The following is a 26,962-nucleotide window of genomic DNA, read 5'->3' as shown; positions in this document are numbered from 1 at the left end:
GCACTATGTTTGTACTTTCTGTACTGGAAGCTCCTGACACCAAGACGAATTCCTAGTGCGTGTAAACACACTTGGCAATAAAGCTCTTTCTGGTTCTGATTCTGACATGCGATGCTGCCTTTGAATTTGTCCAAATTTGTCCATCTAAAAGGTCCCTTAAAATGCTGCCTATGAAGGCTGCTCACTAGGTTTTGGAACAGAGTGTGCATGTATGCGTGCGTACTCCCACTTCATGTATTGTGTGAAATGAGCATCTTTTAGCTTCAGGGACAGAGGGCGGCATGATGGGGCAAGGAAGTTGTCGATTAGACCCTTTTGCTGTGGGTTACATGGGGAGAGGCTATCCCAGGCTTCCTCTCTGGAGAGCGGAGAGGACAGGGCACGCTAGGGAAGCAGCTCAGAGGACCATGACTTTCTCTAGCCCTCCGGATCAGGCGCTGAGATTCCCTCCTCAGCGGCATTACCTCCAGCCGCCTCTTCCTCCGACCCTCCTGGGGGAAGAGCGCAGCCACCTCCAACAATTGTCCATCTGAGGTGGTCTGCATGTAGGAGGGCAATCTGGGTTTAGGCTGGGGCTTTTGCCTGTACCCAGAGGGGCCGTCCTCTTGGTAGGGGCGCCAGGCTGCGCCGGCCCCACTGTATATGACATCTGGCGTGACGGTTCTTGTCGGGGGGAGGCTGGATGAAGCTGGGAGCCTGAAGCAGCCAGTCTCTGCACGCAGGTCCGGCCCCATGATGCTCAGACTTGTTCTGTCCGTAAACGAATCCATGCGGTCTTCGTAGGCCAGGTCGGCTGGCGCCGAGCATTGCTGGAGTGGCCAGCCGGACCGGTTCTTTCCTCCATTCTCTGCCCCTCCGTCTTGACACACCAGCTCACTCTGCAAGGACTCCACTTCCTCTTCCTCCTCCTCTCCCGCGTCCTCCACCGGCTCCACTTCCTGCTCGTCCTCCGGTTCATCCGAGGGTGGGGGCAAACGGGGGTCCCTGAGGAACACCACAATGACCGTGATGTTGTCGCTGGACCCTGCATCTCGGGCTGAGGCCACTAGCTTGTGGGCCACCATGGCGGTGTCCCCGTTGTTCTCCTGCAAGTGGTCGCTGACCACTCGCACAGCTTCTTCTGGATTCACTGTGTCGTAGAAGCCGTCACAGGCCAGGATCAGGTAATCCTCGCTGCCATCCAGGTCGAAGGTGGTGTAGTCAGCATCACCACAGATATAGGGCTTGTGTTCTGAGTCACCTGTACATACACACCAAAAGAACAATCACAATAAATCAACTGAAAGTGAATAAGTGAATATATATATATATTTTTTTTTTTCCCCAGGAAATATTTAATTGTCAGTTGTCAATTTCTTCAATAAATTAAAGTCATTATAACAAATACTACATCTTAAAAAAAAAATATATATAATTAGTAAAAAAATATAAAATAGGTGAATCTCACAAAAAAGGAATAATTATTAGAAATTATAACTATACATTATATATAAAAATATATATTAGAAATTTATATTTAAATATAAAAAAAATAAAATATTCTCTTTATTTTAGTGACAATTAAACACATTTTCAACCAATATTTTCATTACTGTAATGCACTTTGTTTTTTTTGTTTTTTTGAGTTTGTATTTTTTTTTTAATTCGCATTAATCACAATAGCATTTCTCATTAATCTAAATAAATCAGCTATACTTAATTGCCATGCAAATAATGCTATAATGCCAAAAATAAATAAATAAATTTTAAAAAATGTAAAAATCCCCCAAATATTTGTTAAAATTAACACGTGTTTTCTTTAAACTAAATATACTTTCTTATTTGCTTCTTTTGATTTTTTGAGTAGAATATGACTCGGATATGGTTCTGGACTTCTTGGGTACTTGCAAAAGACCAGTTGCCTAGGCTATAGCAGAATTAGCCTCACTTGTCCTATTTATGAATCAAGAGCTTTAAGGGAATTAAATGCTAGACTGATAGGATTATCTAACAGATTAGCCATCAGCATTTAGGGACTGAAAAACAGTTCCTGTGCAGGAAGTCGTGGGAACACTGCCTAAGGATTTTGCAGGAGGTCAGTCTTTGTTATTGCAGCAACGCTCATTAGCCTGAAAGCCGTAATCTTACACTGGCTAATGTACATACTGTAAAGTACACTGATACTTTATCAATAATTTATCGACGTGATGAAGAAGTTTGTACTCTTTTCAACTCCAACTACACAGTTGGTCTGATTACACAAGATTTGGACTAGTACTTTGGTTTAAGTTTGACAATTATCAATTTTGTTCTTCGAAAGTACACAGACTCAGCTACTGATTTAGACCAAGTAGAAGCTGCACAATTTGGTTACATTGATTAAATTGAGTCTGTGCCAGTGTTTGCTTTCTAAAAGACTGTCTCCTTCATACTGCAATCTATGGTGTGATGATAAAGGGTTTTCTGCTTTAGCCTGTACATCCTTTTCTAAAAATATGCACCCACTGACCTTTAGTTCACTTTAACTTACAAAAGATCCTGTCTAAATAAGTGGATATCTTGAAGGAGCACAAAAACAAAGCTTTTAGCTTGCTAAATTGTGTAATCTAATTTTAAAATGTCCCATACCGATGGCTCTTGACACAGACAGGCTGCCATTCACCCTCCATGTGCCGAACCAGATCACACACCCACCCAGAGCCTCAATCCTCTTTTTCTCATCCTATAAACAAACAAACAATATTGTCAAGAGGAGTCATTAACCATAACAGCTGGTATCATGTTCAGTTCAGTGTCAATTAGTGAAACTCTAATCAGCTAAACTGTGACTTACATACAGTTTCATTATATAGATAAAGCTCCAAAGACTCAGCTCAACAGATCCACTCTTGGGAGTGCGTTAGGTAATACAGCTTTGCTGTCATGTGACTTTTGTCAATTGAATGGACTGTGCTAAATGACATCCCAAGCAAAGAGCTGGATTTAGATAAAAAATTAAGGTAATATGCAACAATTTAGGACGAATGTAAGACAGATCTAAGACCAGTTTTTTTGGCATATGGACTTGAAACACCTGATCATTTTATATTGGTCTCCCACTATTTAAAAAAATTAAATTAAATTACATTTTAAATACACTATTCTCACCACTATTCACTTTCTCACCTCTCTGTCTGGTTTGTGTGGTTTCATCAACTCCACTGGTTGACCTCTCTTCACCATCATGACCTGTGAGTCGCCCAGCCAGGCCACGTACAGTGTGTGACCTCTCAGAAAAGTCACGACCCCTGTGGTGCCACAGCGCAGTTTCTGTTCCAGACATATGGATGAATACAGATTTTGTCAAAGCAAAAAGGGCTGATATGAGCATCTTGAGGTCTGACAGTGTTTGTGGGGTAGGAACTCACCTCACGTGACGCCTTCTTTATGAACCGCTCATCTGTCACTTTAAAGGAGTGACACAGGGCCTTTACGGGGTCTTGACTGAACATTTCTTGTCTGACCAGGTTTACGTGAAGATGATTGGCGGCGTAGATGGCAGCATCCACCCCACCGTGACCATCAAACACGGCAAAAAAAGCCTGCTCTTCCTGATCCTAAACACGTACTTTTTTTGTTAGATTTACCTCATAAAATGACTGTGACAATAATAAAACAAAATGTCTCCAATTTTGATTTCATTGATAAATGCAGATTATATCACGATTCAAAGTATTTTGTTACTGTTACTATACTGAAAATAGCTTATTGCCACATAAAAGACCTCATAATCCATTCTTAATTTAAATAAATCTCTGTAAATGTCTCTCAATCAGTGTGAAACAGAAAACCAAAACATGCCAACCTCTGGCATCCAACAGATCGCTTAATAAACTGCAGTCAATGTAGCTAAATGAAATATTACACATGAGAAATATATGCAAATCAAATGTTGGTGTTTCCTCTTGTCGATCAGTTTTAATTATCAGCAGCTTACGAATGATTAAATAGTTCCGTAGCAGGGCTGGTCAAACGGGATAAGCTCTCATTGGTATAAATAAGGATTTCATTATGGAAGAATCCCTGAGCTGCAAATACTGTGACACTGTGTCTACGCTGCTGCTGAGCGGCTCATGACAACATGAAAATGCTCGCATTTAGTTTAGGTTTTTATGACACATGGATGCATTCAACAACTATTTTGAATTTATTTGATTCATTTGTTCTTTCATTGATTAGAATATTCTTGTCCAATGTATGCAATGCTCTGTAAAGAAACCTATTTCCTTCCTATATCGTTTTGCTATAACACAAAATGAATTTTCTAACCTACTATGGGAAAAAAATATGGTGAAGGATGTATGTAAAAATAAACAAACAAACAAACAAACAGTACAGGTCAAGACAATCAGGTCAGTAAAATCATAAAATAAACACTACAGTCTTTAGAAAGTTAAATGCATAATCATCACTATAGATTTTGATCCTGAGTCTCAGTGATTTAATTTATTCAGGACTGAAATATTAGTATATATTATTAGTTTGTATTATAGGCATAAAATAAACACAAATCAAATGCATCCTGGAGCTTTTTATTGCAGGTTATTAAAATGAAATGCAGTTTCACTCATTAAACCTTTTTTGTGTTTTTATAAATATTTATTTTTGTTATTGCAAACATTTCAAAGTAAATCAGCTATTTAGGACTGAAATATTAGCATATAATTCAACAGTCTGTATTATATGCATAAGCAAATCAAATACATCCTGCAACTTTTTTGAGTTTTTATTACTATTTTTTTTAGTAATAAAAAAGTAATAAAAATAGCTCTGTAAATTAGATAATACATCAGGTATGTATTGTATAATATGCATATGCGATAAATTGTTATTTAATTTTTTTATAGAATTTTTTAACTACTCCAAAGTGTACTCAGTGTGCATCATTTACAGTAATTATGATGGGAGTGTTCTAGTTTTGTCATGTTGCTCATGTGGAACAGCACTGAAAGAACAACAACTATGCTTATGCTTCTCTCTCTCTGTGTAAATGCACTAAATGATGTCCACTTATGGCTGAGACTGGTCTCTGATCTGCTTCTTCCTAAGGCAAAGGGATGATGGTGTTCCCCAATAATACCAGTAAAAGCCCAGCATTTATCTACAACTGGCTACCAGATGTGAGAGATGAAGAACCGCCCCAGAGTCTATGAGTAAAGTGTGGTAGGGAAGAGCGTATTGATGAAACATGCAACCATCAGGATGGAATATTCCCCACAGTCGTGCTTTAGGGAGGGTCGGTTTCATGCTACAGTGGACGGCAATGCCACTGAAGAATATCCCACACATCTTATCTGAAACATCAAGTAGATCTGGACATGAGATGGTAAATCTGTCGGTACTTATTGCTTTCCGGCGACGGAGCACATTCTCGCTCGACTGGAAATTACACTGGCAATCAGGAAAGAAATTACATAATGCTGTTTCTTCAGAGATGTTAGGTTCAACACAACTCTATTACAATGAAAAGTGATGCTAAGTGAATCAGTGTTTTAGCATCTACCTCAACTCACATTTTTATGAGCTATTTGTTAAAGTACGGAACGCTCAGCAAAAAGCCCTAAAATTAGTTTTTGATGAAAAACAATCATGAGCTGCTGACAGCCTTAGTATTCATCAGCTGTTAGATGACTTAGAATTTGACTGTGGGTCGGAGCTGTGGCTTGCATAGATCCTCAGACATATTGATCACTGGTGCTCATATAGGCTTTGCAGGTTTATATTCATTTTGCAACACTTCCTGATCATATTCTATCCCCTTCTCCCCATCAAAAAAAATGGAATACAAATAAAATAGAGATGAATTTGCTTTGGAAACCATCTCTACCTCCATTAAATGTGTTGTAGGATTTTTTTTTTGAAGGATACCATTGATCAAATGTCCCAACAGATATTCCTGGAATAAGTTTCCTGAGAAATCATATTTGTGTCTATGACAGAAGGCTCTAGGCACAGTAAACAGAAAAAAAAATACACCGAATCACAGTGAAATCTTGGATTATTTTGTTGTTTATTATTATAATCTACTGTTCAAAAGTTTGTATTCGGTAAGATTTTTTTATTGTTTTTGAAAGAAATCTCTTATGCTCAATAAGGCTGCATTAATTTAATCAGAAATACAGTAAAACAGTAAAAAAAATTTAAATATTGAATACAATTTAAAAATTATTTTTTAATTGTAATTCATTCTATTGTAATATATTTTAAAATTATTCCTGTTGTGGCAAAGCAGCGATTTCTCCAGCCTTCAGTGTCACAGAAATCAGAAATCATTCTAATATGTTGATTTGGTGCTCAAGAAACATTTCTTATTATTATCAATGATGAAAGCAGTTGTGCTGCTTAATATTTTTGTGCTGCTTAGTATTTTTTTCAGGATTCTGTGATTAATAGAAAGTTAATAAGAACAGCATTTATTTGAAATCTTTTGTAACATAAATGTCTGTACTGTCACTTTTTGATCAATTTAATGTGTCCTTGCTGAATAAAAGTTTCTTAAATTTCTTAACAACAAAAAAACGTACTGACCCCAGATTTTTGAACGGTAGTGTAGTGTATTTGGTGAAAAATAAAAGGTCATTTAAAGTCACAATCAAGGTCATACCTGGAGATTGAAGAGCGTGTTGAAGTCAGGAATGACGACGTGCTTGTCTTCCATCTTTCGGCGCATGTTTTTAATAGCATGGATGGAGGTCTCATAGTACGGTAAGTGGCGGCGGCGATACGGGAACTCCTTTAGCCAATGACAGCACGTCTCGCATAGCTTATTATAGATCAGCCGGGCCAGCTTCACTGAATCGATCTCTGCCGAGGCAAATAACATGTTACATGTTACACATAAACACTCTGAGCTGCTTTGATTCAGGATGACTAAGCAGCCATTCTTTCATATGTCACAACAGTGTAAAAAAACACATCCATGCACCATAAGCAAACAGACAGTGCTGTTTTTTTTTTACTCACAAGCCAAACAGATTTGACTATAATATCATATTGGAAAGGAAGAGTGCATGAGATACTGATTAAATGCACAGTGGAAGCAGAATTGAGGACAGTGGACAAAAGAAGCCATCTGCCAACTGAGAAAGAGAGAGAGGAGGTGATGGGATTGCTCCATCTCTGTTCTCTGTGGACTAAAGCTAACGTTCCTTCGTTTTGTGAAGTTCTCATCAATATCTTTGAAGCATACGCTCTCCCTTTACATCCGACTGTGATCTATGCTGCTCTTTACATCCTCAAAGATTTTCAAGTAGTAATATGAAGGATGTCAGATGACACCAATTGCTACTGGTTCTCAGATCTCTCATATTAGAATGCGCCAAATTTGATCCGCAAAAAGGTTTTGATCAGATTTTGTCTTTGCTTGCTTTGTTAAGTAGGGCCTGTATTTCGGCCCGGGATTGCGGGTATTGTGCATAATTCTACACATTCCTGCAGGTTTCGCGTTTATAATGCAGGAAATTCCCACAAAAATGTATGCACTATAGCATGTAGGTTGAATCCAAACAGATTATCAGAGCAGTTCAGTCATTTTAAAACTTTCTGTGAGCCTAATTTCACAAACAGTGTGAGTGATTCAGCAGTACAGCATCCTCTCTCTCTCTCTCTCTCTCTCTCTCAAAAAAACAAAAACCATGTCCCATAGCGACCCCTAGAGGACGCAGTTCGAAGTTCCCATGAAAGGGAACTATGGTTATACAAATGGTAATCAATCCAAAAAACAAAAACTATGGTTACTATACTTTTACTATAATAAAACCATAGTTAATTTTCATAAGGGAAAAATATGACTCATGATGCAATAACATGTTCAATATTAGGATTTTTCTATAAAGATATTGTCATGGTGTAGTTATTGTTGTACTAATTTTGACATTTAGGCAATTTAGAAAATATAGTTATTTTGTATGGCCCCAGCCTAAGGATTTTAACCTCTTTTATGTGATGGCCATACAATAGTGTTGTTCATGTTTTAGAATTTGTTGTGGGTGTATGGGACGGCCTGGATGAGTGAAATTTTGTCCCAGTCCACCCCTGTTCTACATGGCGGTTGTTCAGCCTGGATACATTCATTAGCTAACAAAATTTGAAATGTAAGTTCTTTTGTATTAGGTATTTATATGACGTTAAGTCCCATTACCCGCGTGGCACTAAAACAGGTAGAAGTAACGGCTACTCTTTACTTAAGTACATGTCAGAGCCCATACTTTTATACTTTAACTTCAGTAAAAAAGTGTAGTCAGTACTTCAACTTTTACCATAGTATTTTTAAACATGAATATCTGTACTTCTACTTGAGTGAAGGATATGTGTACTTTTGCCATCTCTGAATATACCAGATTTTTAGTCTTCTGGTCACTATTTGCATTTATTGTCTGGAAAAGTGCAGCATTAACATTCTTTGAAACATCTTTCATGTTCTATTGCGAAGAGAAGAAAGAAATAAAGTCATACAGGTTTGGAAAGACAAGAGGGTAATGAAATTGTGACAGAATTTTTATTTTTAGGTGTAAAAAATCTTTAAAAGTATCATTGGCAAAGCAAGTTATTTGTTTCTCAAGCTCATAAAATGTTGCTGAAAGAGTTTGCATGCCAAAACTTATGGCAAAGTCTCAGATTTGCCTAATGGAGTGCCTGTTTTTTATAACTCCATTTATGGCATATTTTTCAAAGGCTGCATTTTCATTTTGTCTGTCAGTCTGCTTCAGTACTGCTTTTGACAGATGTATTTTAGCATTGTGTGGACGAAGAGGCCTTTTAGATTGTTTGATGGTTGTAAAAGTAGACATTACATGCTCTTTTCTCTTCTCTTAGCCTTTTAGATGCTCTCTCTCTCTCTGTCTGTCTCCGTGGGCACAGTCTAAATTTAATCTGCCATCTCAGGGATGAGTTGGTGAACAGTATGTACTGCCTTTGCCCTGAGCAGACGTCTGTCTGCTGCTCAGTGTACTGATGTCAGTCGTTTCCACTGCTATGTCTTACACTAAACATACTCTCTGCTGCTGGAATGGGTCACATCATGAAGGCCTGTTTAAAGGACTGTACCTCCCGTGAAACCCTTGATCTGGCTGAGGAAAACCAGACTCGGCTCAAGTGGAGTTCTCGTGCTCTGACGTATTTTTGAACAGTGCTTAAACTCAACACAGATTGCAGTCCATCTGGCTTTAAAAATCTATCGTCCACTCAGGAAAGTGTCTGGGATCAGCATGCTATGTGAATGTCTGTGCTAACTCATGACGGCAAGCGTTAGATGTGAACCACAGAGAATTATTGCAGCCTTCATGACTTGTCGAAATGATTGTATTTATGAGATAAGTGTACATGAACGCCAAAGCAATGTTGTAATTACCAGTGGGGAAACTCTGAATTTTCTTCCAGAGTTGTCGATTAAAGAATTATGGTGGAAACAAATAGCTGTCGGTCATAATTAAAGATGAAATGTGTAATTTTACTTGAGTCACTAACAGAAGCAGAATTGAAATCTGTTTGGTTGAATGGGCAATCCAAACTCCATTTTCCATCTCTGTGGCAGCACAAGAAAGTTAAAACGATATTAATAAAATATATATAAAAATTCTATACTATTATGTCAAAATAAATCGAAAAGCTATAAATATATAAAGCAGCATGACATTTTAAAATATATAAATAACATACATATTAAAATTCTATACTTTTTTCTAAATAAAAAAGTAATGAATTTTAATATATTTTAAATATTTAATATAATTAAATATTACACATTATAAAATATTTAGATTTTAGATAATAGAGTATAGAATTGTATTATATATTTTATTTGTGTATTTCATATATTAAATATTATAATGATAATTATTTTCATGTTATGGTTGATGTTAAAATTTTACAGTATATTGTCTAAATAAATTAAAAATATAATACTAAAAAACAAAATCATTTATTTTAAATGCTACAAGTAAATTTAGCCATCATGTTATAATGCACAGTATTAAAAAAACGTACTTGTAAAGATTACATTTAAAAGTAAGTATTTCAATTATTTAATATATTTAAATTATTAGTATTTTTAAAGAGGACAGCAAATGTAATCTAATGTAAATGTAAATATCTAATGTAAAAATAAAGGAAATGGGCTTGTAGATTTAAATAAAAAATTAATTATGCAATAGTAACTGATACAGAAAAATAAAATAAAAAATGTACTTATTATTGTACGTCCATAACATAATGCGCATCATCCTTTGCATGTCAGGCAACATCTGTTCTCCAAAAAGATCGTGATGTACGTTCATGTAGCAGTTTATAGTTATTGCTACAGAAAGATTCATGCCAGTGAGAGCAAAGTGAAGAGAGAAATTAATCTGATCGGACACAATATCATAACAAAGAGAGGTGTCAAAAATTAATTGATCCATTAAACCTGCTAAAGGTCTCCTTTCTAAACCAGCCAAAACTGTGGCGTATTAGCAGCCGTTCCCACCTCAAATTCCTTTGCCATTTCAATTAGAATATAGAAAGATAAGAAAGCAATTCAGGCCACCGTCAAGTTAGTAAGTGACCTAAATTTTCAGTTGAATAGGAGGCTTAAAATTGTGCAAAATGGCCTACATTCGGATCAAATATCATGAGATCTCTACTCGATAGCAAGACTTCAATGCAGACCCAACTCATTCACTAGCTTTATTGGCACTGCATGACTTCAGATGGCTCAGGAGTGTCAAGAAAATCACAATGTATCCACGCTAGACTTGTCTTGTTTAAAAATAAGACTTCACAGTCCAAGTGATGTGGTTAACTCAGTTTTTACAGGGCACTTACGAGTCAGCATGTCTGTGCCATCCTCCACACTCTTGTTGAGATGGTACACAGAGAGATCGCTTTGCAGGATACTGTCTGCAGTACCACGGGCCAGGGCTGCAGCCAAGGAAAAAGGGCAATTGCTGTAAAAGAGAGAAAGGCAGAGAAAGAGAGAGAAAGAGAGCTTTAAAACATCTGCTGAGTGGATCACAGAAACATTATGTAAAGGAGCGCTGTCAGTATTTGATTCAATTTTTCCTTCCTTTTTTCTTTTTTCAGCACCAGAGCGAGCGCTCGTTTAACTCGTGAGAGGATGAGTAGGAGGCAAAAGCAATATGCACAGGTCAAAACAGAGAAAATGGCCAAAGATAGTCCAGCTGAATATGTTCTTATGATCATTGTGCATCAAAAACCTCTTTTGCAAACAGACTTTTTTCCTGTATGGGTGAACTATTCCTTTATAAAAGCTTATGGTGATGAACAAGGGTAGAAAGCTGAACTGTAAGCGTTAAAGCCTGGCTTTTTAACTACTGATGTGAATATCCTTTTAGGGCTTGTCGCTCTGATGGATTGAGAGAGAGAAGAGGAGAGGAGAGGAGAGGCACTCTAAAACTAGCATGACCCAAATCCACTTCAGCGCACTGCTGCTCTGAGAGCAGAGACCCCGCTGGATCACTGAAAATAAATACAACTGCACATTATGAAATCAAGAGCCGTCACTTAAAGACAAGCCCGTCATCCCCATAAGAGGATTTCATAAGAGACGATTGTGGCATTCTCATCCGAACAGAACAGGGATCTCCCCATTAAATGACTGACAATCATTTTAAAGATAAGGTCCAGAAATCCTATATATTTATACGCCATATTGACATTATGCCATAATGAATGCTGCACAATTTTTGGGTAGATTACAAGAATATAGAGTAAAAATGGCACATTTTAAGACCTATATGTAACCGGTTTTGAATGTGAAATATCACTGAAGATCTATCTATCTATCTATCTATCTATCTATCTGTCTGTCTGTCTGTATATATATACCAACCCCCACAAAGTTTTTTTCATGTTTTTTTTTAAATAATTATCTTATGCTTACAAAGGCTGCATTTAATTGATCAAAAATACAGTAAACCAGTAATATTGTGAAATAATACAATTAAAAATAAACTTTTTTTATTTTAATATATTCTAAATCGTAATTTATTCTGAATCTGGTGCTAAAGAAACATTTCTTATTAATATCAATGTTGAAATCAATGTTGTGCTGCTTAATATTTTTGTGGAAACTGAATTTTTTTTTCAAGATGAACAGCATTTATTTGAATCAGAAATCTTTTGTAACATTATAAATGTCTAAATGACTATCCTTGATAAAATAAAGTATTAATTTCTTTAAAAAAATTCTTACTGAGCCCAAACTTTTGAATGGTATATATTTAAAAAAAAAAGAAAAAAACTATTTCATTAATGCTTGTCCATTAAATAATGAAACAAACAAACAAACATGGACAAATAATTGGTGTTTCCAACTGTTGAAAGGAACAATTATCTGGCAGAGAAACAGTAATACTGTGAAATAAAATTTAAAATATTTTTTTTTTAGTTTAATATATTTTAAATAGTAATTTATTCTGAATCTGGTGCTCTAGACGGACAAATAATTGGTGTTTCCAACTGTGGAAAGGAACAATTATCTGGCACAGAACTAGTAACTAATTTATCTCAGTGAATAAATATGCCTCCAAAATCTTCAAAACCTGTGTCTGGACAGTGTCAATGTGCCATTCCCATCTCCCTCTGTCTGTGAGGGGCTTCAGCAGCGTTTGCCAGCATTCTGTTGAATTAATAGCCTCAGCTGTGGCCTGATGGGAGAGGATAACAGAGCCATCCAATAATGTGATGTCCTAATCCCAAAACATTTATTATGAGGCGCTCAATTTATGAACGACTGTCTGTAGTCAATTCAATAAAACTGATATATACGTTTTGCATAAAAGAAGCCAGGAGAAATAATGAAGGTCATAAAGACAATAGATTTGATTTCAAAATCTAAATGTTTTGAGTTTTTATAAATCTTTTATATGTAATGCCTTGTAAAGGTACTATATGTTTATTCATGATGCCTTATAATACAACTTATACATGTACATCATATATACATCTATAATTTTAACCACCATTATAAGACTTTACATTACATTTAGATTTACATTTAGTCATTTAGCAGACGCTTTTATTCAAAGCGACTTACAAATGAGGACAATAAAAACAGTCAAAACTAACAAAAGAGCAACAATATATAAGTGCAAATGACAAGTCTCGGTTAGCCTAACACAGTACACGTAGCAAGGTATAATGGTAAATGACTTTTAGTAATTTAGCAGACGCTTTTATCCAAAACGACTTACAAATAAGAAAATAACAACAACTTACTGACACATAGTAAGAAATGGTTATAAAAAACTGAAACAGAAGTGAAACAAGTAGTAGGAAAGAGGTGAAATAAAAAGCGATACTTAAGACTTCTTGGTTATACCTGTAAAGTGTAAAATAATGAATGAGCAACCCAAAACTGATGTCTTATATCACGTGTTACATTGCATTATCCAAGTATTAGTGAAGAAAATCTATCCAAAAATGACTATCATGAGGCATCATGAATATCTTAATAATGCATTAAAATGCCTCTGCTCTGGTGGTCATAACAACATGAGGCTGTACGGCACTGACAGCTGATGCGCCTGTATAACCATGACAACCCTGACAGTAGCCCCATCCATGACAACGGGTTGCCGTGGTGAGTGATGTTGTAGTGAGGCAAACAGCCACAATCTGCCCTCAGGCCAGAACACACGTTAGATATTAGAAATCAGAGCATTCTGTAACACACACACAAACACTCACACACACAGTGAGCACAAGAGGCTGGAATACCAGCCCAGCAGACGGGAGGGCGGAAAGTGGAGCGATCTCAAGGACGACTCAATGACGGTCTGCTCCAAATGAAAGATCCAGCAGAGAGATGAGAAGGAGGCTAAAAACAGCTAACAGGTTCTTCCAAACATCATATAGTCAGTTCACTCAGTATGAAGAAGGGATGAAAGAGAGTTCATATTAATCATAATTCATTTACCTACTACATATTTATCATAATTATTTACACTGCGCATATTGTTGGTATCTATCTATCTATCTATGCTCATCATTATACATCTATCTAGATATCTGTTCATTGATTTTTCCATCCGTCCATCCACCCATGAAACCTAAATAACTGGGGCGGGCGAGGTGGGGGAGCTCTGATTGGCCGAGGATCTCGGGCACAGCTAAGGTGAGCCAATGGGAGATGCCCGTTTCTTGAGCAGCACAGAGGAGTCAGAGGCATGCTAAGGAATGAGGATTAGAGAAGAGCCGTTTTTGTCCTCTCAACCAAGTGGCAAAAAATACACACTGCTTTCTTTATCCCCAGACTTCAAAGCACCGCACAAAGTGACATCTCTGAAGTAGGCTACTAAGATCTCACAGCATGCTTATGTGTTGCCAGACTGTTGCCAGACAGTTGCAGAGACTGTGAATGGAAATTAAGCATAATAGAAGTGGCTCTGCACTCATATTGGTTGTGTTTAACAGATTAGCCTGGTTACAGAAGATAAATGCAACTATACAGCAGGAGGGTAGTAAAAAAAAAAAAAAGAGCAAAAAAGTGAGAGAAACAGGGATGTGTGTCGGGGAGCCTTGCTTTGACGTCATTCAGAGAAACGAAGGCTCAGTGTGGCTAACACTATATAGTCACACTTCATGTCAGGAGAGAAATTACGCTTTGCACACACACAACTACACACTGCTGATGGACCTGCATAGTATATAAATGCAGACATAATTAAAGAAAAAAAAATATTAGAGCGATATATATGTTCAGTAAATATTACTTAAAAACTAATTGTGTAATTGAAGTGTTTAAATGCTTTCTATCCCAGCTAAATATGTAAAGACAACTACAAAATAACCATTCATATATTTATTCTCATGATAATTGTGTAAATGCTATGATGCTTTCAAGATATTATTCAATTTATTTGAGTTGCCTGACAACCACAACACTGACTCTTCAAATGGCATGCTTCTGGGCCGGGCTATCTGTCCGTTCAACCAATGGCATATGGAGGGAAACAGTCATTAGTTTAGCAAATTTGTTTTATAATAGACTTTAAGATTCAACAAGTCGAAACAACGTTTTTAGTGTATGCAAATAGTATTGTGTATCTCTAAGAGCCTGTCTTTGCTTGTCCGACAACAGCAATACTGGCTCTACCAATGGCAAGCATTTGTGGCAGGGCTATCTTTCTGTTGAACCAATCGCATATGGAGGGAAACTTGTGTCGTTATTTGAGCAAATCTGTTTTATAATAGACTTTAAGTTTTAACTAGATGAAAATGCTTTTTTAGTGTATGGAAATAGTATTGTGTGTGTCTAGATGAGCCTGTCTTTGATGCAGTGTAGCTAGGCATGCACATTCTAACCCACCTACTACTGCAAAAACATGTCACACACACACACACACACTTACACAAGGCTCTCAAGGGGGTTTCTACTCTTACATTAACTTTCAACCGTCCTTGACTGTGTAAGATCCACCAAACACTCCACATCACTTTTGTGTGTATGAGAGGTTTTTCCTTTTCACACACAGCTTCTCCTCTGAGACTCCAGTTCAGTTTAGCCATAAGTGGCTGCTCTGTTGTGATCCATGTTGGTAATGTGCTACCATAATGGAGTATCATTTATCATTAAGATTAAACTGTGCGTTAAGAATGCCTGAAATTAATATTAAAGAGATATAAAATGCAACATTGTCAACATCTACTCATCTTCATGCTGTTCAAACTCCTATAACTTACTTTCCTTTGTGGAACACAAAAGGTAAGTTTCTGAATCCACTCTTTTTGATATAAAAAAAGTGAATAGGAACTGAAGCGCTCAAGCACCAAAATGACACAAAAAAAAAAAACATAAATGATAATGATGGTCCATGTGACTTGTCTGCTATATTTCAAGTCTTCTGAAGCAATACAATACCTTTATACAATTGGCAGATGCTTTAACACATTCACATTTCATCAGTTCTAGCTTTCCCTGGGAATCGGACCTATAACCTTGGCATTGCTAGCACTATTCTCTACTGATCTACTGGAAAGTTTGTATGAGAAAGCTACAGTACAGCAGAGGACAACAATTTCAGCAAATAATGGCTTACATTTTGGGTCTGTTCCTTACACAAAGCTATAAAATGACTTCAGAAGAGCATATGGACTACTTTTATGGAAAACAAAATCATCTTTTATGTTCCACTGAAGAAAGTAAGTCAGATGTGTTTGGAACAATGTGAGGTTGAGTAAATAATGACAAACTTTTTACTTTGTCTTTAATAAGTACAATGTGCGCAATATATGGTGTTTAACTGTGTAGCACAACACATAAATTGACTTTCCCCAGTTCATCAGAAGAGCTGGTGGGTGAAAATGAGTTTGTGGGTGCTTGTTGATAAGTTGGAGTGTGTGTGTGTGTGTGCGTAGATGACTCAAGGGTTATTAATAGCAACATGCAGGATAAAAAACATAAATGATAATGATGGTCCATGTGACTTGTCTGCTATATTTCAAGTCTTCTGAAGCAATACAATACCTTTATACAATTGGCAGATGCTTTAACACATTCACATTTCATCAGTTCTAGCTTTCCCTGGGAATCGGACCTATAACCTTGGCATTGCTAGCACTATTCTCTACTGATCTACTGGAAAGTTTGTATGAGAAAGCTACAGTACAGCAGAGGACAACAATTTCAGCAAATAATGGCTTACATTTTGGGTCTGTTCCTTACACAAAGCTATAAAATGACTTCAGAAGAGCATATGGACTACTTTTATGGAAAACAAAATCATCTTTTATGTTCCACTGAAGAAAGTAAGTCAGATGTGTTTGGAACAATGTGAGGTTGAGTAAATAATGACAAACTTTTTACTTTGTCTTTAATAAGTACAATGTGCGCAATATATGGTGTTTAACTGTGTAGCACAACACATAAATTGACTTTCCCCAGTTCATCAGAAGAGCTGGTGGGTGAAAATGAGTTTGTGGGTGCTTGTTGATAAGTTGGAGTGTGTGTGTGTGTGTGCGTAGATGACTCAAGGGTTATTAATAGCAACATGCAGGATTAACACCAAACTAAATCCTCTTCCTGTCCATCACGCTCTCTCTCTCTCTCAATCTCTCTATTACACCCACCATCCTCCCACACACACACACACACACACACACAACAGCATGCCTAAATAAAGACTAGTGCTTGTTCTGGGTCAAGGACCTTCATAAAAAAAAAAAACACTTTTCCCATCATTCCTCTCCTGCTCAGTATAGCGCCTCAGAGTCACGCTTTTGGAAAGGGAGGGAGGGAGAGAAAAGGGAGCGATGGCATCATCACGCCCACGCATCGCGCTAACCCACACTTTTCATACTCTCTTCCTTTGACCTGCCTGCTGACGTCACACAGGTTGAAAAGCTTTGCATACCTTTACCGACAAAGTGAGTAAGAGCTAAATAGAAAGAGAGACAGAAAATGAGACATGAAGATAAAGAGAGAAAGAGAACTTTATCAAAAAAGGCTGGCTTTTGATGTCACAGGAAGTCGGTGTTATCTCAGGTAACAGTGTAACTAGGCCTCAGAGAGCATCCTCACTATACAATCTTTTTACGGCAGTTTCTAAGGCCCAGACAAGCGGCATTCAGTTCTAAATGTCACGGACTGTTTCATCTATCATCATTTCTGAAGGCTTTGTTCTGAGGGGTGTACAGAAAATTTAAATTAGTATAATTATGTCCATGCCATTATTTACAGCATGGAATAAATTACAAAAGGAGAGCTAGATCTTTTTACTGCCTGACCCTGTTTACACCAAGAACGATCAATATCAATATAACAATAATGATATTAACGATACATTAGCGTCCACACCAACATGCAATAACATTCGGTTTATTATAAGCGCACGCTTCAGGTTTGTCTACATCTGCTGCTTTAAATGCGTAAGCTCTTTAAAGTGGGGTGGATTCTGATTGGCTGTTTATGTTTTCATTGTTCATCAGCTGAAGGAAATTGTTCTGAAAATGTTGTTCCTCTGTGTCATTATTGTTTTAGTTGAGGGGTGGACTTCCCAATACTAACAGAATGGAAATAATTTATTGTGTCAACTGCAATTATGCCACGATGATTCTAGAAGGGTGTGATTTGTTGATAGGACGTTGCTATGTGCTGTTTAAGATGTTCTAAGTCGGTTTTAGAATGTTGGTCCAAAAAAAATTACCAAAGTTCTTAAATCTTAAGAGTCACAAATTTGATCAAATTTTAGAATTATTGTGTAGAGAAATTATTGTAGATCAAAATATATTAAAGGGGTCATATGTTGTTGCTAGACATTATTTTGTGTATTTGGTGTAATGAAATGTGTTTATGCGGTTTAAGGTAAAAAAAACCCACATTACCGGCGGGCTTGCGGCAACCACATGTGACGACCCCAGGCTGGACTCCGCTTGATCCACGGTGAAAGCCGATCCGGCGATCCACAGCGCGAAGCTGATGTACTTCCTCAGCGACCAGCACGGATCAGCTCCAGGCATGACGAAGCGGATATCGTCCTCTTTTGGAAGGCCAAACAAAGTAGTTTCGCTTTCACAACGAAACACACAGCGTCTTCACGACATGGCGGCAGCAACAATACTACAGCGAAAATAAAAGTTACAGCTTCTTTCTTTGCGTGAACATTTGGGTGGCGTAATGCAAATCTTCCCACATCGTGATGTAGACATGTGGGGGCGTGTTAGAATGAGCCGTTTTAGGTAGGCGTGGTTGACTCTTAACTTTTATAAAGAATATCTCTTTGGATTTGAAACTTTAGTCTTTGCAACTTTACAGATCTTCCTTATGCAACAAGAGTTTGTAACACTCCAAAGAGAAAGGAAAAATTGAAATTGCATCATATGACCCCTTTAATAAGAATGAAATATGGGGTTTGACTGCCTAAAGACGCTTGCCATTGTGTTCTCGTTCTCCAGTGTTAACTGGAACACAGGACTTAACAGACTCGAGCACACTTGTGTTGGAATCTAGGCCATCAGCCCTCCAAACTGTCCACAGACGGGGTCGCCATGCCATCTGGGCATCATCTCTCTCTGGCAAGGTGGCTCTATGTCCGAGTCTCCAATGGGGCAAGAACACAGTGGCTTGAAACCCATGCTGGACTGTTGCCACGGAGGCTCCAGGTTCTGACATAATATGAAGCACACCTTCCCCACTTTGACACCTAGCAGGGGGACTCGAATGCCCCAGGGAGAATAAAAATTCCTGCGAGCAGGTGAGGTGTAAAAACAGAATGAAAGTCACTATCAATGAGAAAGATTCTGGATAAAAAACATCAAACAATGGACAAATAAGACAAAATGGAGCAACGGAAATGGAGAAACGTAAAGCACAAAGGAGATTAGGGCTAAAGAAACCAGCTGACTTAAGTCTGAAAGAGCATGTTAGGACAGATGATATTTTTTGCATCTCACGGATCATTTTTATACAGCATTGATTCATAATACTTAACAAAAAATTGCACTGACTTCCTGATGGCTATCCACTAGGAAAGCAGCCAAATGTCTAAAAACCATAAACATAAACAACATATAACTGTGTATATATATATATATATATATATATACATCCTCTAGTCTAAATCTGTTCTATCCAGCAGCACATTAGGCCCGTTTAGGTCATTCATTGCTCAGTACTGAATGCTTGTCCTTAATCATCATCTTGATTGTACAATGCCATATCGCAGCTGAAATGATGCTGCGGTCAGTATAATCGCATCCTAAAAAAGCCATAAACAACCAAATACAAAACATAAAGAGGTTAGCCAATTGTCATTAAGAGTTATAACACCATATACCGTGTCCAATCTGTTGCTAGGTGCTACTAGGCAGAGGGCGTAATGTGATCATTGAAGATCTTTGAATGTGTGGTATCTACCCAGGATTTTAATGAGGCTTGATCAAACACTTGACAATGTAATGGAGCTACAGTTTAACGCATAGCTCTCAATCACGCAGTTCTATTTTGTAGTTTCCATCATGGTGGGATATTAAGAGACGCTTTTTGAGTCATACGTTCCCTCTGGAATATTTGCTTTTCGCCACAGCGCATTTGCCAAACAAATCTCGTTTTGGATTATGGAAAACAGGGTTTGAGTTGGGATGAACTTTCACTTGGTAATACGCCTTTTTTGAAACTGATATTTGTTTGATTTGTTTGATAAGAGATGGCCATTCATTATTTTAAGTATCAGAATTTCAATTCAAAAGATATACTCAATTTTAAATTCGAAATTCAGTTTATTTCATTCATTACAGATTACAGTTTATGTGAAAGCATTGTTCAGTCTTTTCATCCATAAATTAAGAAATTTAAGAAATACATAAAATATACTACAATAGATAAACATAAACTGAAAACTATGAAAATATATTTAAAAAAATATAATTATGATTATTGTGTGTAAACATAAAAATTCTATATATTTTTTTTAAAACAAAAACATAACATATAATTGAAAAAAATCAACAATTAACTATATATACACATACAAAAATATCACTTGATAATTGATTATAAAAATCTAAATATAATATGAATAAATATGTATTTTGTTAAAAATTAACGTATATATAAAACATACCCAATTTTTCAGAAACAAAATCAATTTTGTCCAGCATTCATATGGATGTTAATCATATGTCAATGTTTTTTTTTTTTTGTATAGTAGTCAAATGAGGTCTCAGGCTGGCAGCATGTGGTTGCTTGAAAATCTGAAGGATAAATAAGGTGAGTGATGTGGGCTACGAAATGAAGTGTGCAAGTCTATTTGAGAGCAGATGACCTAGTTGAGCCAAGGAGGACAGTAATTTAGGCTGTAGTGACACTGACGCACAGTCCTACCTTCTGACCAAAACTTTTTTCTATTCTTCTGTAATGCCACTCAAATTCATATTCCACAGCATCCAGTATTCCATATCCATCAAAAATTGATCCCACCCACCCTTTAGCAGACTTCATAAACTGTATTTTGGGCCACTTTCATCGACAAGAGAGGGTCACCTAAAGCTGATACTGTATACTGAAAAATATACATCAACTACAACTGTGCAATTTACCTTACGGCATATTTTTATAAAACTAACAAAAATTGGCTGCCTGTCAAAAAACATGAACTATGTAAAAACATAAATGGCATTCACTTTAAATATCCAGACAAAAGCCTGGTTTTCTTTTATAGGCAGCTGTTACTGTGTTTCTTACTGTCGAGAGGCTCTCTCATGAGCTTCTGCATCCTTCACCTGTAATATTTGGTCAGAAGAACTTTAGAGGTTGCAGAGAGCAATTTCTGAGGAGAAACCAGGGCACTTGGAGAGACTCTACACCTTTAAGTGCACTTATAGGGCACTGACAGCGGCGTCTGTGCAATGGAACACACTCAGTTATTTCGGTTCCACCCGAGCCAATCATGCAGCTTGTGCCAAGGTTGTCTCCATGACGATGGCGATGCTCAGTTCTTGATGTGAGCCATGTGAATTTACCAGTGGCTCTTGAAAAAACACAAACATTTCTGTTATTAATCTGCCAGTTAATGAACCTTAAATCCAGATACCAGGGCATCTTCATGAATAAATCTTATTAGAAAGGTATGATATCTTTGGTTTGGGTTATTTGGTCTCTTTAATACCCAACGGGAGCCTGTGCTGATCTAATCCTTGCTATCAGATGATTTAACATTCTTCCCTTACAACCATCTACAAAATCAAACATGCTACTGTACCTTTAAAAACCTGAACCATATGAAATCAGACTCTGATCCAGACAAATGCAAAATTAGGCTGGGTTCGCTCCAAATCACCTGCAGGACAGCCAGTCAGCCTCATTTCAGGACACAAACAGAACTTCTCGCCCTATTGTCTTCCAACCCGGGATTAACACTATAATCCAGAGATTACCATTTGCACTATCTTCCAGCTCTATTTGGCTGATGACAGGCAAAGAGAGTCCGGGATGTCTCGGGAAGCAGCTGGTGCTGCCGTCGTGATTGTTAATTTCGGACATTCCTGAGAAGGAATTAATCAGCGGCAGGGAGATTATTACCAAATATGCCTCTGCTGATTAAGAGTTACGCAAGGAGACATCACGAGCGAGCACAAGGCCATGACTTTGGAAGCAAGATGCTCAGAACTGCCCCAGGGTCATCGTCACTGATCTAGAAAGGTGATCAAATTAGAGTTTCCACAAATGAAAGCACAGACACTGCATTGCTGGGGCAAAATAATCATCATGCCCTGTTAGCACTCCATTTGTATTGTATGGCAGACTGCAATCAGACTAATGTACTTAGGATAAAGTATGTCAATTCTGCTCCAATAGCCTCAGCAAAAATGACTGTTTTTACGCAGGATTCTTGAACACTTCCCCCATCTGTCATTGATCAGAGAAACAGCAAACTCATGGCATTGGTTGAGCTGATCAGAAACAACAACCTTTGATGGTATCAACCTAGAAATGGTTTACTTAAGTATTACACAAACATCGTCTACAAGACAGTTCTTGTTCCAGATAATTGTTTGGGTGTGTTCAGATCTCTGGAATGCAGAGAGGGTTAAAAAAAAAGTTCACTCAGCTGAACCTATAAAAATACATTACACAGCCATGTTTACTCATGAATATATTAGGTGGGTTTCAAACCCTAGTGAGTTCATATATAGCGGGGAAAAAAAACATTCTGGCCAAAATATATTTAAAATATATTCTAAGTATTTAAAATAGGGCAGCTTAAGGAAACATATTTTTCAAACTGGAAAAATATATCAAATGACAAAATATATTGCAAAATGCACTTCAAAGGCCAAGAAGATATGTTTTTCTTTTTGTATCTGATATATGTTTATGTAAATATATTTTAAAATCTATATTTGTAATTTATATTTGGGGCTTTTTTGTTAAATTTGAAATATATTTAAAAGAGGAGGCAAGAGAAATATAAATTCTAATGGGAATTAATAAAATAGTACACTGTAAAATAGTTGTAAATTCAAAGTTGCAAATAAAAAAGATTATTAAAGTATACTTTACAAGAAAAAACTAATTCAAACTACTTCCAAATTTTCCTTTAAATCAATGTGTTACTTGCCAAGTCTTTGAAATTATTTGTGAAATTTACTATCAATTTCTACAAGAAATTACACCAAATATGTTTCAGTGTAGAGTACGATGTGTGGAGTATAATAAAACCTTTTTCATTTGAAAACTGGATTTTACCAAATATTTGTTGTATATTTTTATGTTATTATTTTGATTGCTTAGCAACATGCTCTCTCAAACTCTAATGGAATCAAATGTGAATTGAGTCGCTTGTATGTTATTTGTGTGACGCGTGATATTGCAACAAATCAGTCACTTATAAGGATTAATTTCATTCAGAATGCCTAAGAAGGAAGCTGCATAGGTAGGAAGCAGACATCAAGCCAGATCAATAGGTTTTGAAACTCACTTGATAAACTCACTAAAAAAAACAGAAACGGCACATATACATGCTATAATGTTTGTGTACCAATAATAAATCTTCATTACAATATCAGATGTGCACTTGATATATCTTAAGCGCCGCAAACCCGTATCGCAAGGTTCAATTACCATGCATGTTATATTTTATCCCAAATCAAGTATGCAATTATTTTCTTCGAGAGTCCTCAGGACTTACTAATTACACACTGGAGACAATTATTGAGAGGCACTGTGTGGTAGTTGCTCAGTTCAGAGTTGACTTTGCAGTTTGCTCACTCGTAGAAATGAGCATAATGAAATGCATCTACTTGGAACAGGCAGTTCCTTTTTTGTATACAGGGCATTTTGAACTCTGAATTTCAGGTAAATCAGTGATAACGTTGTGGATTTGGTTCACTGAACTAAGCCATACCACAGCCTGCTTCTAACTTAACGGAATTTCTTTTAGTACATTTAAGGTGATTGAGCTGGTGTGTTAGGTCATGGTGCATGATGGGATTACGAGTGTTTTGATTTTTGTTTTTGAGCAGGGGTGTCCTGAATTAACGGTTTATCCTATTATTTCTCCCTTATCCCTAGATAATGCACACAAACAGAGAGAAAAGCACGTCATTTATGTCACTGATGCATTCCTTCTTCCCAGGTGGAGAAAGAGGAAAGCTGACTGGTCGAAATGATCACTGCTGATGCCACAGGAAGCGTCAAATCAGTGTGTGTTTGTGTGTGTGTGTGTGTGTGTGTGTGTGTGTTCTCAGCATGCATTTCGCACCGCACAGACAGAGTTTCTGGCACTGATACCTGTCCTTGTAAACAGAGAAGATTGACAAATTGGCTTTACTCTGATTGAAGCAGTCTGGCAAACTGCCCCTCATGTTTAAAGGAATAGTTCACCCAAAATGAATCACTTACTCATCCTCATGTCGTTCCAAATGTCTGTCTTTCTTCTGTGGAACATAAAAGGTAATTTTTTAAAAGAAAATCTTGACCACTCTTTTCAATAAAATGAAAGTGAAGATAGACCTTGGCTTTCAACCTTAACAAAAACTCACAATAAATGGCCCATACAGCTTGTGAACTACACTACTCTTCAAATTCAGCAAGGATGTATTAAATTGATCAAATGCCACAGTAAAGACATTTGTAATGTTACATTTTTTTTTCATCTCCAATAAATGCTGTTCTTTTGAACTCTCTGTTCATCAAAGAATCCTAAAAAAAATGTATCACGGTTTCCAGAAAAATATTAAGCACAAGCATTTAAAAAATGATTCTTGAGCACCAAATCAGAATATCAGAATGATTTCTGATAGACCATGCGACACTGAAGACTGGAGTAATGGCTGCTGAAAATTCAACTTTGCCATCACAGGAATAAATTAGATTTTAAAATATATTAAAATAGAAAACTGTTATTTAAAATTGTAATAATATTTCACAATATTACACTTTTTACTGTTTTTTTATTGATGCCTTAGTGAGCATAAGAAACTTCTGTCAAAAACATAAAAAAAAAAAAAAAAAATTGTTTTCCGACCTCCAACTTTTGAATGGTAGTGTGAATTCAAGCTTCTAAACCCATATGATAGTTTTGTGTGAATAATGAACTAAAAGTTATTAGTCATTATTCATAAATATCTTCATCTCCAGTTACTCAATCAGTGTTAAGCAACATGACTGAATTAGTGAATCAGATTCAAGTTGATAGGTTGAACTTGATAACCAAATTAGTTCAATTTATGAGCAAAATCAGTTTTGTGAATGAAATCAAACAATTCACTGAAAAAAAAAATCGAACTAAAAAACATGAACACAACAAGTATAGTTGCAAGATACTTTATTGTTTTGAAGCTTGACAGTCTAGGTCCTCATTAATTTTCAAAAAATATTTCTTCAAAAATTCACCTTTTGTGCTCCAAGTAAGCATGAGGGTGAGTAAATATAGATGGAAATTTGATGTAAAGTTTTATAAAAAATATTAAATGTAATACAAAGCCAAAAAAAGACATTTTGCTTTCATTTTTGTGATGCAAGTCAAATTTGCCAAGCTAAGAGACATCAGAGTGCGACGTAAGTGGCCTGAAGACCAAAGACTGGATTATGTAATCCACCAGCTGTCAGATCTGTGATTTTGAGCAGCAAGATCATCTTGGGAAAAACCTGCACAGTCACAATGTATCTACGGGCAAAATAATAAAGTATCCATTAACAAAGCCTCTTCCTCACAAGGCTAATGAGCACATGTAACTTCTGTCCTGTGCAAACACAGATCCGAATAAGGTCAAGATTGCACAAGAGGCTGCTTTCCATTTCCTCTTCCAAAGCCTAGGCTTTCCTCAATAATTATCCCACTCTAAGAAGCTCCCCAAAAACCCTGATTTAGAGCGATGAGTCAGAATCTAAGCCCCGCGGTGGTCCAAATTATTCACTGATGACTCAGAGCTTTAGCAGAGAGAGTGAGGTACATTGAGGCACTTGCCTGTAACACAGCGGCTAGTCGTGGATCTTTGGGGCGGCTCTGCTCGCCAGCACACCGCTTATTATGACTCAGCTCTCACGTGGTACACTCTTCCAGTGCTGACAACTGAAGGCCACTGCAGAGGCGGACCGACGCAGCACACTATCTCCAGTCAGCTAATAGCTCCCTGCGACTCGGAGAGGGCCATGCTGTCACTATGCGCTTTTTCCTTGTCAGTGTTGTGAAATGCCGTATGAAAAGCTATGGTACCTCATCTCTATTTCCATGTCTAAGACGTCTTACTCACTATGTACGACACGAAGGGTAAAAAAAAAACACAGGTGTACAATTCAAAATAGCACTAATGTGGTTTTCCACCTCAGTGTTTCTCTTGGTCGTGGAGGTCACGATGGAATCAAGAACTGAGCTGGAAAGGCTGGAGAAACAGTATGGAGGACACAACAAAATGACAAAAGAAAACCGACCTTATGAAAGCTTTCAACAGAAAGTCGCAATGAAAACGGCCAGTGAAGAACTGTGAAGCATTGCCCTGCTGATTCAACTATTGGAATTCACGATATATTAGCACCATATCGGTTATTATTACAGATATGCAGTAACTTAATGCCGTTCTCAAGGATTGGTCTGACAAGTGATTCTGAAATATCTGGATTTTTATAATCATGGTTCGCAGGTTTATTTAAATCTGTTTTGGGAGAGCTGGTTAGCTGGTTTAGTGGTGTTTAGTAGATTTTAGAATACATTTTTAGAGTAAATTCATGCCACTAAAGCTACATTAAGCCAGACTACTATACATGTTTGTAAGCAGACTTGCCACTTTGCATTATGTATTGATCTGTATTAGATTTTGTAGTTTCTTATATATATATATATATATATATATAAATATTAGGGGTGGAAGGGTTTAACTTACTCACGGTTCGGTTTGTATCACGGTTTTTGAGTCACGGTTTCGGTATGGTTCGGTATGTGCTATGTTTAGGCAAAAACTATACTGTCAAATAAAAATAAAGAAAATAAGAATAATCTATCTAACTACA

At 37.0% G+C, this 26,962-nt stretch overlaps 1 protein-coding gene across 1 annotated transcript in view; it reads right to left on the bottom strand.

Moving 5' to 3' along the window:
* Window positions 1-26: 26 nt before the first annotated feature.
* LOC107691656 (protein phosphatase 1E-like) overlaps window positions 27-26,962 on the bottom strand; it is a 45,984-nt gene continuing 19,048 nt past the window's right edge. The window contains exons 2-7 of the mRNA XM_016490390.1: window positions 10,819-10,940; window positions 6,623-6,822; window positions 3,387-3,575; window positions 3,145-3,288; window positions 2,608-2,701; window positions 27-1,240 (exon numbers count right to left, since the gene is read on the bottom strand). Of these exons, the coding sequence (XP_016345876.1) occupies window positions 306-1,240; window positions 2,608-2,701; window positions 3,145-3,288; window positions 3,387-3,575; window positions 6,623-6,822; window positions 10,819-10,940 (1,684 nt within the window). The 3' untranslated portion in view covers window positions 27-305. The remainder of the gene's footprint in view (window positions 1,241-2,607; window positions 2,702-3,144; window positions 3,289-3,386; window positions 3,576-6,622; window positions 6,823-10,818; window positions 10,941-26,962) is intronic.

Source organism: Sinocyclocheilus anshuiensis, unplaced genomic scaffold, assembly GCF_001515605.1.
Source record: "Sinocyclocheilus anshuiensis isolate Anshui unplaced genomic scaffold, SAMN03320099.WGS_v1.1 scaffold186, whole genome shotgun sequence".
Lineage (NCBI taxonomy): Eukaryota > Metazoa > Chordata > Actinopteri > Cypriniformes > Cyprinidae > Sinocyclocheilus > Sinocyclocheilus anshuiensis.
Note: the sequence above shows the minus strand (reverse complement) of the source record. Positions and strands in the feature narration are given on the sequence as shown.